The 14,537-nt window shown below is 37.7% G+C and overlaps 1 protein-coding gene across 1 annotated transcript in view; it reads left to right on the top strand.

Annotated features, from left to right (window-relative positions):
* TNIP3 (TNFAIP3 interacting protein 3) overlaps window positions 1–14,537 on the top strand; it is a 188,672-nt gene that overhangs the window by 135,332 nt on the left and 38,803 nt on the right. The window contains exons 5-7 of the mRNA XM_006881132.1: window positions 2,566–2,646; window positions 5,491–5,556; window positions 7,003–7,134. Coding sequence (XP_006881194.1) covers window positions 2,566–2,646; window positions 5,491–5,556; window positions 7,003–7,134 — 279 coding nt within the window. The remainder of the gene's footprint in view (window positions 1–2,565; window positions 2,647–5,490; window positions 5,557–7,002; window positions 7,135–14,537) is intronic.

Here is a 14,537-nt window from a genome sequence, read left to right on the forward strand (position 1 = left end):
CATAAAAATGAAAAGCTCATTTTTTATTTTCTTGATTTTTACTTTATTTTTATAAATATCTAAGACATAAGAACCACCCACTATAATGTGGAGAAATCCTTGGTGAGAAAATGATATTAACTATCTTTTCCATCTTTTCCCTTTCCCCTTTGAGACATCTGTGTTGCAAAGAGATTCTCTTTCAGGTTTAGAAGCTAGGTTTTCAATAATTCTTTGTCATAAAATTAAAACTATGTTAACATATTTGGGTTTTTTTGTTTTTTTTTTACTATGTTAACATATTTGTGATAAAATTAATGAAGGTTAAAAAAACAAGAAAGAAATGCACATACCTGAACATAAATTCCAGTTGTAGTTGTTGGGTTGTGGGTTTTTCTCCTACTTTATAAAAGTAAGGGACACTTTTTAAGAACCAAGAATTCATATTTCTCCTGGAATGGGATTTCTTCACCTTTACAATGTGAATTGTAATAACCCGGGAAGTTGGTTTGAAATAGAGGTGTTCCAGATCCAACCTGGGAAATTCTGACTCTGTTCTTAGCAAGTTTCCAAGGTGACTGTGATGTCCTCTCATGGTGAGAGCCACAAGCCAGACTCCATGTGCACTAAGCAAAGTTGGCTCAAATTACTTTCCAAATCAAAGGTATCTAATGTTTATTCTGATGGAGAGTAAACAGGAAATCGTTCCTCAAAAGTGGGGAAACCCTATTCCATAGCCCAGTATACTTGTCACCTGGGATTGGATGTCATTCCTGCTGCTCAGACAAACCAAATACATAAGATCAAGAGCAAATATGATCATCTGAATTTACTGGTCCATGCAGAAATATCTCTTAATGATGCCTTAATTATGCTTTGGGTCTAGGCAAGAAAAAAAAATAAGAAAACTAACCTTTAAATCCTTAAAACCAAATCCACTGCTGAACAGACAATATCAATATATAGAAACCCTCCATCAGGCATCCCAGACTATAAATCTTTACAGGAAGGGAAAGTTTGTTTTTCTTCTGAGGAGTGCATGGTGAGTTTGAACATATTATTCACTGCACTGCACAGCTTTAGTATATAAAATATTAAATTCTAAAAACCAAAAGTATACATGAAAAAGGAAAACGGAGAAATATACTGCTTACTAAATTAGTTCTTACTGTTTACTAAATTATTTCTAATGAAAAAGCATCTTGAAATTTCATAATGATTGCAAAAGAGCTAGTTCCTTTAAAGTTTTCCACAAAGACCAAAACGTTGAAAAAAATTTCTCAATTGTTCAGGGATACCTTTAAAGAACACTACAGTTCATAGCCTGAAATAGAATATAGTTTCAGGGATTACCTTTAGTTTGTAACAAGAGTTATAATAGAGAAAGCACTTCTTTACTCAATTGGATTTTATTGGTAGTCAACTTAGTAAGATGAGAAATAGAGTTGAGTTTTTAATGCTTTCTTCAACTAAACATATCCTCCCTTCAGGAGGGAAAAGGAAAAAAAAATTAAAGCAATTTTACATTTCACTAAGTCGATGATTCATTGTTAATCTAAATGTGATCTAGAAAGTTACTTCAAAGGGCACAACTACACCTCCCCCCAAAAAAATTCCCCCTCATCAAGTTAATTTAAATCCACAGCAACTCTATAAAGGGTAGAGCATTATCCCTTCGATATCCCAGCTGCCTCAGCTTTCTCCCTCAGAACACCTATTGGGTTCAAATTGCTGGTCTTTTAGCTACAAACCAATGTTTAAACTACAGCAGCATCAATGAGCATTTATAGCACAATCTACATCCACCTCTATAGATGTTCTTCATCATCATGGTTTTTAAGTTAGCTTTGAGTTGGTTCTGGCTTTATGGTACACAACAACAATTCTCTATAGCTTTAGAATCCATTTCCTTCTAGCTCTTATGTGTTCTTACGTCTTGATAGTTTTGTCACTTTTGCTAGGTCTGACTGGCAATAGGGGAACATCTACAGGAAATTACTTTGTCAAAATGCTAACTATACCAGTATATAAAATATATCTATAAAATATACCTAACTTCTCCAGTAGTTATTAAACTGTGAAATGTCATGTTTTGTTTCTTTGCTTGTTTTTAAAGCCTTGAAATTAAAATTAGTGAAATTTTCATCTCTGAGTTGCTTATGTAGGGGGAAATGTGTCTGTAGTATGCTTCTAAAATAACGTACGACCTTTGAAAACCTATGGGATAGTTGTACTTTGTCCTATGGGCTTGCTATAAGTCATAACTGACCCGATAGCAATGTGTTTTGGTGGCTGTTTTGATGTCTTTTAGGGGGATGATTATTATAAAAATTTTTATAATTTGTTAAAGATTTGTTTTGGTAATTGATCAATACATTGAAATATGTAATAGCTATCCAATTTGTCAGTAGGTCTCAATGAAAGACTTAAGTGTAAGATTGATACTGCTAGAATTAGAGTTTTAGCCAAAAGATCAGATCACATTAGAGTTGATAAAATATGTGGGATTAATTAAGGATTCTATTTTTCCTGTTTCTTTGGGGGATTGTTTTGTTTCACTTTTTTTCTTTCTTTTTTTCTCTAAAGTGTACTCAATCATCAGGAAAAAAGAATTTAACAAATTCTCTTGAACGAAAGATAAAATGCTTGGAAAAGCAGAGAAAAGAGGTAATTTAGTTGAACCTCATGTCCTTGATTAATGTAGAAAATAGAGATTGTTTAACCTAATGCCTTTTATTTGTGTTATTGAATCATAGTATTTGCCTCAGTGTATTTTCTTTAAAAATATTTTTATTTTATACTGGTTTCCATAAAAAGCTCATATCTTCATATACGTTGTTTTTCACACCAGGCCTTTCTTTCCCCTTTCGTTACCAATCCCTCCCTCCACCCATCAAATTATGTGGCCCTATTTTTAAGCACTCCCTCCCCCTTGGGCCCCCGGACACACTCTACAATAATGGTCCTATACAGTATTTGTCTTTATGAGACTGGATTAGTTCACTTAGCATAAAGCTCTCCAGTCCCTCCCATGTTAGGTAAGAATTTCAGTGTATTTTCTTAAGAACAAATGCTTTCTTGTTATTCACCTACGTGTTTCTCATTTGGTCCCTCTGTGTTTGCACAATGACAGACAAGAAATAACAAGGTAATGAGCCCCAGTAGTCATAACCCTAGTTTCTTTAATATTTGGCTGATTGTTTCCTCCTCATAGACTTTTTTAATATATCACATATACCCTTTAACCTTAGCAACTTAACCCACCATGAAACTCAAAAGACTTGCAAGTGCAATTGACTCAAGGAAGGATGGTGCCATGAGTTGTGAGCCCAAATGCTCAAGAGTTAAGAAACACTATCTAAAATCAGGGGAGCTCTAGTGGTCATCCATAGGGAGTTGCACTACTAACCCAATATTGTCCAAAAATACACTGGAAGGTCGGCTATAAAACAGTTCCAATTTGACAACAATGACTTATTCATTTTGCTTACCCAAAAAAGACACTGGGAGCTCTCTGGTGGCACTGTCGTTAAGTTATTTAGTAGCTAACCAAAAGATCTGCAATTCAAATTTACCAACCAGGCCATGAGAGAAAGATGCAATAGTTTGCTTCTATAAAGTTTACAGTTCAGCATCGTACTACTACAGACTCCTGTGCTTCAGACGTTAATTCATTGGCAGTGGAATGGGTTTGATATCATAAGAAATGCTTGTTTCCAAAGAATTCTTGGAAATAGGATAGATCTTATTCTAAGTGAGCTGTATTTTCTGAATTTATTGAATGTTAGTATTTCCTTACTCTTTTCTGACAGGGAATGGGTGGAAAGTAACAATTTAAGGTTTTATTGCCAGCTTATAATACATTTTCTAAACCATTGTATGTATTAACATCTCTAATTTTCTCTTCTATATTGCACTTTATTTCTTTTGATATTTTATGGAATAGCATGATCTAAAAAATTGCTCTAGTCACAAGTAGTAGTATAGGATAGAAATGTTAATGCCTAAAATCTGAAACAATCCGTTATCTTTATATCAACTCACTCTCTGCCTTTAAGTGGGACGTTCAGCAGATTGAGTCGAGGTTGAATATACTGCATGGAAGAAGAATGCCTCTTTTTCTTCCTCATAGCTGCTAGTGGGCTCGAACCACTAGAGAGGTGTCACCTTTTGGGATGGCAGAGCAACACTCATGGAGTCTTGTTGTTGTTGTTGTTAAGTACCCTTGAGCTACAAATGCCACCAGAATTCTGTTGTACAGTTTATACTGAATATTATCTAAGCGTTTATACTGAATATTATCTAAGCATAAGCATTACCTAGTAAGTGACACTTTGAGTTAAGTATTTTGTTTTATAGTTAGTACTAGTTGAATCCACCATCTGCTCCAAAAGACAAAAATAGGCCATCTTCTCCTGTGTAAGTCACAGCTTACCCTCCTGCTGGAGGGTCACTTCCTGGAGTTGGTACTGGCTTGAAGGCACATAATAACAAAATGATTAGGAGCAAGTCTTTCCCTATTTTATCATCATGAGATTATCTTTTGGGTAGTCTTCTTACTTGGATACTTGTTTGAGCCTCTCTAAATGTCAGATGAACATGCTAATCTTCCTCTACAAGGAAAGTAGGCTACAGACCACAGTGGTTTTTGTTCCTTATATTTAGCACATGGTTATAATAGTTTCAAATTGTTTGCAGCCAAAATATTTTTCCAAAATATTTTTAAATCTGAATCCATGAAAATGTATACTTCCCAAAAGGTGATACTATCTACTAGCTTAATATATATGACAAATCATGTGTTATTTTGAAAGGTAAATTATTACAAAAGTTTAAAAATAACCAAACAACTACCAACTAATGGAGTCTGAAATCGGCTACTATAAACTCAATTAAAAAAAATAATAATAGAGGGAGCTCTGGTGGCCTAGTGGCAAGAAGTTGCACTGCAATCCCAGAGGTATGTGGTTCAAATCCACCAGATTCTCTGCTGGAGAAGGAGGGGCAATCTCCTCCTGTACCAGTCAGGTCTGATTTGACAGTACACACACACAAAAAAATAATAAAATTTTTTTAAAAAGTTAAAAATAAAACCTGGAAAATATCCATATAATAATCAAATAAATACTTGGAAAATTATGTAAATATCTAGCAAAACTAACCTTTCTATAGTAATACATCTTACAAAAGACTGTAAATGCCTTCACATTTTCACCAAATTCTGCCTAGATTATAACAAAGAAGGTAAAAATCCAAGTAGCTAAGAAAACTTGAAAGTCATAGATAAACTGTTTAGCTAGCTAGTCATATCCAAGATGTAAATAGGTTTATTCACATATATCCTCGTCAAGAACAGGTATGAGTGTGACCAGTTACAATAGCTCAGCCCAACCAGATTGTGTGGGAAAAAATCTTGTCTTCATCCATTGTTTCCAAAGCATGATTTTATTTTGACCATATCTCAAATGGACATAAATCCTTTATTTATTCACTAACCCTTGATAATTGCAGCTCTTGGAAGTTAACCAGCAATGGGACCATCAATTTAGAAGTATGAAAGAGCTATATGAAAGAAAAGTAAGCACCTCTTTATGTTTCAAAGTTTTTTAGTCAATAATCCTGGTGGGGCCAAGTGTGAGAAGACTCATTGATTTCAGATCCTCAAAGAAATCCGTGGATATTTAACTGTTGAGAAATGAAAGGATGGAAGGTGCAAAGTGTATTACCCCACTTTTTAGTGTGAAGATTAATGAACAATGTCATAGCTAAAGAAAAGTGCTAAAAATAGCATAGCTGTGGTTCAATCTCCTTTCTGCACATTTTTCATCTTCAGTGGAAATTTTCTTGTCAGTTGTATTTCTAACAGCAAAAACCTTCAAGGTTGCCCAAGAGGTAATCTCTTTTATCTAAGGCTAGGTCTCCAATTCTGTAACTAGATAGCATAAGCTCTTTCCACAGATAAAGAAACAAAAAGTGGTAATAGTGAAAGTGTCAAAGAAAGTGGGGCATCCCCTCTACTCTCTAGAGCATATATGCTGACAAGAAACTTTTGCTTTGGTGAGAAAATATCTTTTTGGGGGAAAATAGATCCATTAATAGGTAAAAGTCCATTTATGATTATAAAGCATTCTGTCACAGGAAAAAGAAAAGAAATTCCCTTAAATCATTCAGAATTCAGAAACTTGACCACAAGTGAGTAATGCAGTATTTTCCTTCCTCATTGTACTCAGCAGTATTAACTGTAGAAGATACAGAATAAAGTGCCTCGTAGCTTGGGGGTGATTGAGCCTTGGATTTTTCAGGTTCCAACAGTCGGGGTCCCCTGATTGTAAAGGGGATGTTTTGCAAGAGGATGTAGGCTGCTCTCTTGAATAGCTTACAGAAGTGTGAAGGTTAAGGGTTAACATATTTCATTCTCATCTCTAAAAAAACACATCTCTTCAGACACTAAACTGTAGTCACTCTCCCAGCGAACTTGGCATTTCCATTCACAGCAACACTGGGACATGCAGAACTGCCTATATTTTTGGACTGCAATCTTTAGAGACAGAATCCCTGATCGCTGTGGTGAAGTGCTACCAAAAAGTCATCTGATAGTGGAACCACAGGTTACTGAGGAATTGAAGGCCGTGGTTGTTTTTCTATTCCTGAGGTATAAAGTCAACAAAACTCTATCTACTTTTCCACTGCCCTTTGCAGCTCATGCAAGGCACATCCTGAGAACTGAAAATGGAACGACACACGCATAGGAGCCCTCCTAAAAAATAAGTCTTTACTAATGCCTTTAGAAGTGGCATGGTTTGAACAAAGGGAGGGACAGGCAGGTGTTTTGGCAAAGTCTTTGTTTTGCCAGCCCAACAAAGCTGCATTTTAAATGTAAATAGCCAAATCTATGTGAACCGTAAATAACTTTGAGGATTGAGGGTATTCCTGTCTGTCCCCAAAAGCAAAGTTTGGAACTCTGTGGATGATGTGTGAACTTGGGAAGAAGGCTCTGAAACTGTCTGTCAATGATTTCCTCAGGTTGCAGAGCTGAAAGCGAAACTGGCAGCCTCGGAAAGGTTCCTCAGCAAGCTGGAGCAGGAGCAGCACCAGAGTCAGAGGGAGAGCGAGAGGCAGCGAGACCTGACCCGCGACCAGCTGCAGCGGGAAGAGGTGGGCGGCGCTCCAGCCCGAATGCAGCAGGAGGGGAGGCGGTTTCCTGTGAACTAGCGATGCCCCATTTTACTGAGATCAAACTCACTGATGCGCAGTGAGCGATGTACAAGGGTACATGTGTTGTACAAATCTCCAGTCATAAATGAGGGCCACTTCCCTGGAGATGTGGAATGTGAAGGAGGCCTGTGCCCTGCGCTCTTTCTGCTTTGCTCTGTGAACGGACTAGCGTCCATTTGCTAGGCCCTACTAGCAAGGTGTCAGCTCTGGGGTGCTAACCTGAAAAGTTCTGAGGACCTGCTCTTATGAAGAGTAAACGCCACCCCCTTTCCGCCCCACAACTCTGAAGTTGATACTGACGCAGAATCAATGACTGAATTGGGGTGTTGGCGAAGAGCACAGAATAGCCAGTAGACTGCCAAAAGAACAAAGATGCAACGAGGTGCTCCTTAGAGGCATGTGTGGTGAAATGTTTCGTACTTTGGGCATGCTGTCAGCTGGGACCACTCCTTGGAAAAAGACATCGTGCTAATAAAGGTGGAGTGGCAGAGAAAGAAGCAGACCTTCAACATGATGGACTGACACAGTGATTGTAACAACTGGGTTCATTGAAGAGTAGCCGAGATCTTGAGGATGGCACAGGATAGGACAAAGTTCAGATCCTCTGTTCATAGAGCTACCATGAGTCGTTGTTGGCTCAATGACAGCTAACTAACATGTAACAGAGATCTTTAGAGAAGAGAACAGAACTGTCTTACAAAGCTTCCTATTCTGCAGATGCTACTGCAAAATGACTGTTGGTTTTCAGCCCCTAGCAGATAGCCAAAGAGAGCTGTGGTGCACTAGCCCAGAAGTGTAGCCTCTCTGGTGTGGAATTCACCAGCAGCTCCATGGGAAAAGGATGGGCAATCTCCTTCTATGTTATTTAGTCTTGGAGATCCACAGGAGCGATAAGACAGTTCTGACTCAACAGCAAGGAGTTAAGTTGAATTAAGTTGAGCAGATAATCACAGCTGTCTGAGTCTTCACCCTAAAGGTTATCAATTTTTTAAACCCTAACTCGCAGCCAACTCATTCCAACTCAAGGTAATCTGGTATCAGAATTTAGAATCCGTAAATCTCAACACAAATGGATTGGCTAGTGAATTTGAACTACCAACCTCTTGGTTCATTAGCAGTTACTAGGCCACAGTAACACAGTATGGAACTCTGGTCGCCTAGTAGTGAGAAGCTGCACTGCAGTACCAGAGACACATGGTTCAAATCCACCAGCTGTTTCGCTAGAGAAGGAAAGGTAATCTCCAGTCGGATTTACAGCCTCTGAAAACTTGCTGGAGGGTCAGCTTTATGTCAGTTTCCACCCAAAGCACACAACATGTCACCAGGGTTCCTTTTCTAAATTGTATACCCTAGGAAACCCATGAGGCTACCATACTTGTCATGTAAGCTTCCTATGAATAGAAATCAATTTGATAGTCAAAAAAAACCCAAGAAAGAATCTACCTGTAAATTTGTAGGAGGAAACAACTGTTTCTTGAATTTTATTCCTTTTTAAAATAATACTTTTTACTCAACTCAGTCATTGAGTTGGAACCAAGTTGCAGCTGGCCCTCTAGGCGACTTCTGGAGACTGTAAGTCATGCAGCAAGAGATTGCTCATCTTTCTCCAGTGAAGTCACACGTGGATTCAAATCGCCAGAGGGACGATGTTTCTGGGTTAGTAGCACAACTCTTCATGGACCACAGGAGTTTGTTATTAGTGTTTATTAGGAAGGAACTCTGGATGAACTGGGAGTTGCACTACCAAACCAAAGGCCCAACACTTCTCTAAAAATTCTAATCCACTAGTGGCTGTGCAAAAAAAAATAAAAAAAAATATGGGCCTTTGAAAAAATATGGCCTTTGAAGTCCAGTGTAAGGTCAACTGTGGGTCAATTCTACCTCGACAGTAATGACTTATTAATAATAATAACAACAACAACTTTATTGTATATAGGGTTTTCGAAGGCCTGTTATATTTCTGAGTGGTCAATCCATCTTCCTACTCTGTATAATACTTAGCTTTAGAACAATATCTGACAAACACATACTCTTAGCATCAGCAGTCAGGAAATCAAAAGATCAACTGCCCAGGGAAAATCTGCTATCAAGAACTTTTCCAGAGTACTGAGAAGCAATTATTGCAGTCTAGAGACTAAGATGTGCTTGATCCAGGCCATGGTCTTGGTAAATACATCAGAGAGCTGGACAATGGCTAAGGATGACAGAAAAAAAGAATTGACACCTTTTGAGTTGTGGTGATGGAGAAGAGTGTTGACATGGACTGTCAAGAAAACAAATAGGCCTGTCTTGAAGAGGATGAAACCAACTTTCTCTTTGGAGGCAAGGATTCTGAAACTCTGTCTCACACACTTTGGACATGTTGCCAGTAGGCACCAGTCCTCGGAGAAGGACATCATGCTTGGGAGGTGTGGAGGGACAGCGCAGGAGAGGAAGACCTCACATGAGATGGATTGATACAGTAACTAGGGCAATGGGGGGAGGTGTGTCAGAGTCAGAGAGACTGGCTCAGGACAGACAGGCTCCAGAGCTGTTGTGCATAGGTTTGCTATGAGTCACAGGCAACTCTACAGCACATAACTACAACAATAATAACAGGACAATAGCTTGTATCTGTACAGTAGACGCATTTCAACCATCTTATCTCAGTTACTAGTCTCATGCCAGCAGTGAAGAAGTACCATTCTTGCCATTTTATAGATAGAAAGCTGAGGTGTAAAGAGGTTAGATGACTACTGCTGATAAAGTGCTGTTAGGTGCTGCTCTGCTGCTTCTCATTCATGTATAACAGAGCTAAACACTACCACATCCTGTGCTGTCATCATAATCATGACTATGTTTGAGCCCATTGTTGAAACCACAGTGTCAATCCATCTTGTTGAGGGTCTTCCTCTTTTTTATTTTTCACTGAACCTCTACTTTACAAAGATATATCCTTCTCTAGGGACTGGCTCTCCTGGTAGCATGTGCAAAGTATGAGGAACTCTCACCAGCTCTCTTCTAAGGGTTGTTCAATCTGTACCTTCAAAACAGATTTGTTTATGCTTCTGCTGGTCCATGGAAACACAGTCACAAGATTATAAAATTCTATTAGTCCCCACTAAGCATAGCTCACTACATTTAAGATGATGGCTTCTCCTAAGATAGACTGCTTCCTTCTAGTTCAGCTTTTAGTTATTATACTTGGTGGATTTTGTAGAAAATAGAAGGAAAACTTCAAGCTCCAATGGCTCTTATTAAATTTTTAGCTATATTGAAAGCAAGTACTGTAAATAGTCTCTAGTGAAGTCACATACTGATCTTGTGAGGCATGTGGCTTATATTAAAGCCTGTACAATCCTCATAGCAATATTTTTCGGGTGGTTTTTTTTTTAAAGTAGTGTTCTAAAATTCACTGTGGACATAACACTTCAATCCCCCTACCCTGTTCTAGTTGTCTGTGGCACAGTGAAGCAAAGAAACCAAGATTTAGTAACTCCCTTTCTGCCATATAACCATCATTTTCTTTCCATTTTCAGCCTGGCCAGAAATCTTATTATTTTCCCTTCCTAACTGTAAGCCCATTTTCTAGTGAAAATTATTTTCTTTTTAATTATTATTTATAAGGTGAGGAAATGGTTGGTTCATTTTCTAACTGTATAAAAGTTTTTCTATTTAAATGGAAATAAACAGAAATATTTTCACTTTTTAAAAAAGTAGTTATGTAGATTTCATACGTTTAAAAGTTGCATTCAGAAATACTTCAAACTTAAACTCATTGCTGCCAGATAGTAGCTGTCTCATAGCCAATCCTCCAGCAAATTTTCAGCAAAGACTATAAATCACATGGAAGGACCTTGCCTGTCTTTGTCCCCCAGAGTTGCTGGGGGATTCAAACCATCTGCCTTTAGATTAGTGCCAGATTTATGGACAACAATGCCAGAGCTTCGTATTCAGAAATAGCTACTGTTGAAATTACATACTTTATCACATTAGGTATTTTCTCATTATGATTTCCCTAACTCCTGAAATATTTCATCTTTTTCCTTTTATGATAGTCTTACTTATCCATGTAGACATGCACTTATAATCATTTTAAAGATATTTTTTGGTTACTGACCAGATTATAGGAAGTTCTGGTGGCAAGAAACTGCGCTACAATCCTGAAGGCATGTGGTTTGAGGCCTCCAGCTGTTCTCCGGGAGAAGGATGGGCAATCTCCTCTAGTATGATTAACTGCCTCTGAAACTCATCAGAGGGTCAGATATGGATTGGTTCAACTCGACGGTAGACAACAACAGCAACAATCAGATTATAAAGGGGGGGAACAACACCCTTTTACAGAGAGTTTATACTACATAAATCATGAGAGGATCCCGTATACCAAAATGCTCAGGATGCCACTAAACAGAGGTTATTATTGTTGTTTTGTTAGATGTTGTCGAGTCAAGATGACTTGTAGTGATCCTATGAACAATGGATCTGAACCCTGTCCTATGCTGTGCCATCCTCACACTTCCTGGCATGTTAGAGACCATTGTGGCAGAAGGTTTTTCTCTCCTTTGTAGACCCTCCACTGTTCCAACCATCATAACCAACTCTAAGAAATAAATTCTCATAGCAACATGCCCAAACTATGTGAGGCAAAGCCTCATCATCTATGCCTCCAAAGACTACTCTGGCTGCATCCTCTCCAAGATATATTTACTTGTTCTTTTGGCTGTCCATGGGATGTTCAATGCTCTTCTCCAACACCACAGCTCAAAGGCATCAATCCTTCTATCATCCCTATTCATTGTTGCTGCTGTTAGATACCCTCAAATAAACTATGATGTATGACAAATAAAAATCTTGCCCTACCTGAGCAATCCTCACAACTCTGCCAAGCTCAAACCCTTTGTTGCTGTCCTTGGGTGAGTGCTTCTTGTTGCAAGTCTTCTTTTCTTCCACTGACCTTTCCTAACATGGTGACTTTTTCAAAAGACTAGCACCTCCTTACACCATGCCCAAGTATGACTCAAAGTTTCACCTTTCTTTCCTCTAAAGAACATCATAGCTGCACTTCCCCCAAGACAGATGTGTTAATTCTTTTGGAAATTACAAGTATACCCCATACTCTTCCCCAAGATTTCACCTCAAACGTATCAATTAATGTTTGGGCTTTCTTATGAACTGTTCAACTTTCAAATATATACAAAGCAGTTCAAAATATTTTTGGCTTATGTGTGGGCATCTTAAGCCTTTAAAGTGACTTCCTTGCTTTTTAGTACTTTAAAGAACTCCTTGACAGCATATTTACTCAATGCAACATGTCTTTTGATGTCTTGACCGCCGTTACCATGGGTGTTAATTGTAGATCCAAGTAAAATGAAATCACTGACGACTTCAAACATTTTTCCATTTATCATGGTGTTGGCTATTGGCCCAGGGATGAAGAGTTTTGTTTTCTTGATATTAAGATGTAATTAATATTGAGGACTGAAGTTTTGTATCTTCTTCATTAAGTGCTTCAAGATGTAATTAATACTGAAGACTGAAGTTTTTGATCTTCGTCATTAAGTGCTTCAAGTCTTCTTCATTTTGAGCAAGCAAAGTTTTCTCATCTACATAACACAGGTTGTTGCTGAATCTTCCTCCAAACCTGATATCACATTCCTATTTATATAGTTCAGCTTCTCAAATCATTTGCTGAGCATACAGGTTGAACAGTTAGGTATGAAGAAAGGTATAACTCTGATGCATACATTTCTTAATTTTAAACCATTCAGTATCCCTTTGTTCTATTCAAACAACTGCTTCATGATGTGCATATAGATTTTGCATGAGATAAATCAAATACTCTGGGATTTCTATTCTCAATGTTGTCTAGAATTTTTCATATTGCACACAGCCAAATGCCTTTGCATAGTCAATAAAACACAAGTAATGTGTTTCAGCTATTCTCTGCTTTCAGCCAAAGTCCATTTAAAATCAGTAGTCCAATCCCTCTTTCCATTGTCTCTTCAGAATCCAGGTTAAATTTCTGGCAATTCTTTGTCAACGTGCTATTTCAGCCAATGATCTTCAGCAAGATTTTACTTGTTTGTAATACTAATAATATTGTTAGACAATGTCCATACTCCATTAGATTGTCCTTTATTTGGAATGGGAAGAAATATAAGTCTCTTCCAGTTTGCAGGACCAGTAGCTGTCTTCTAAATTTCTTGGCAGAGACTTGTGAGCATTCCCAGGGCTGCTGTGTTTGCTGAAACACCTCAACTGATATTTTATCTGTTCTTGAGGGTTTCCCCTCCCCCAATGGCTTCAGAGGAGTTTGGACTTCTTTTTTCAGTGCTGTTAGTTCTTATTTATATGTTACATCCTGAAGTGGCTCCCTGTAAATCAATTCTTTTTGATACAGGAATCCTGGGTACTGTTTTCCTCTTCCTTTGAAGCTTTCTGTATCATTCTAGATTTTGCCCATAAATTCTTCAGTTTTGCATTCAAGGCTTGAATTATTTTTCAGTTCTTTCAACTTTAAAAATGATATGTGTATTTCTCCCTTTTGGTCACAACACACTAGTCTTTCTAATACACATACTCTTGTATTTCCTTTAACTTCTTGAGCTGCCTTTGAATTCTTCTCTACAACTATCTTACTTCGTTTCTTCTCTTTGTCTTGGCTTCTCTACCTTGAAGAGCTAGTTTTGCAGTCTCTACTGATCTCCATTTTGCTCTTTTCTTTCTCCTTTCTCTTTGTAATGACCTTTTACTTTCTTCATGGTTCATTTCCATGATATCATCCCACAACTCACCTACTTGGTCATTAGTGTTTAGTGCATCAAATCTATTCTTGAGATGGCTTTTTAAAAATATTATTATTATTAATTATTTGCTTACAAAGTTTATATATGTTGCGTCTCACACTATTCTTCATTCATAGTGTGTTCATTCATCATTCTCATGCATTATGCTTTATAAAATTAATCGCCAGTAGACCTTGTATATCATTACCTTGTCTTTTCACCTGGGTCCTTCCCATTTACTTCCCTGCTCCTTCCACCCACCAAACTGTGTAACCCTGTGGTTTCACCCAAGGGCTAAGGATGGGTAGAGATGGCCTTTAAATTCAGGTAATATTAACTCAAGATAATATTTTTATTCTAATAGAAATTGATCAAGCATTCAATAAAGATGTAGGAATAATAATTGGTAATTGGAATTCAAAAGTTGAAAACAAAGAAGGTCTAGAAGACATAAAATATGGGCCTGGAGACAAAAATCAGATTATAGACTGCAAGAAATCGTGTTGTTTTCTCTCTTCAGTGCACAGTGATGCAGAATTTGTTGCTGTTATATGCTGTTGAGTCACCTGCAACTCATAG

This window comes from Elephantulus edwardii, unplaced genomic scaffold (assembly GCF_000299155.1).
Source record: "Elephantulus edwardii isolate Elephantulus edwardi_28Jun2011 unplaced genomic scaffold, EleEdw1.0 scaffold00012, whole genome shotgun sequence".
NCBI lineage: Eukaryota > Metazoa > Chordata > Mammalia > Macroscelidea > Macroscelididae > Elephantulus > Elephantulus edwardii.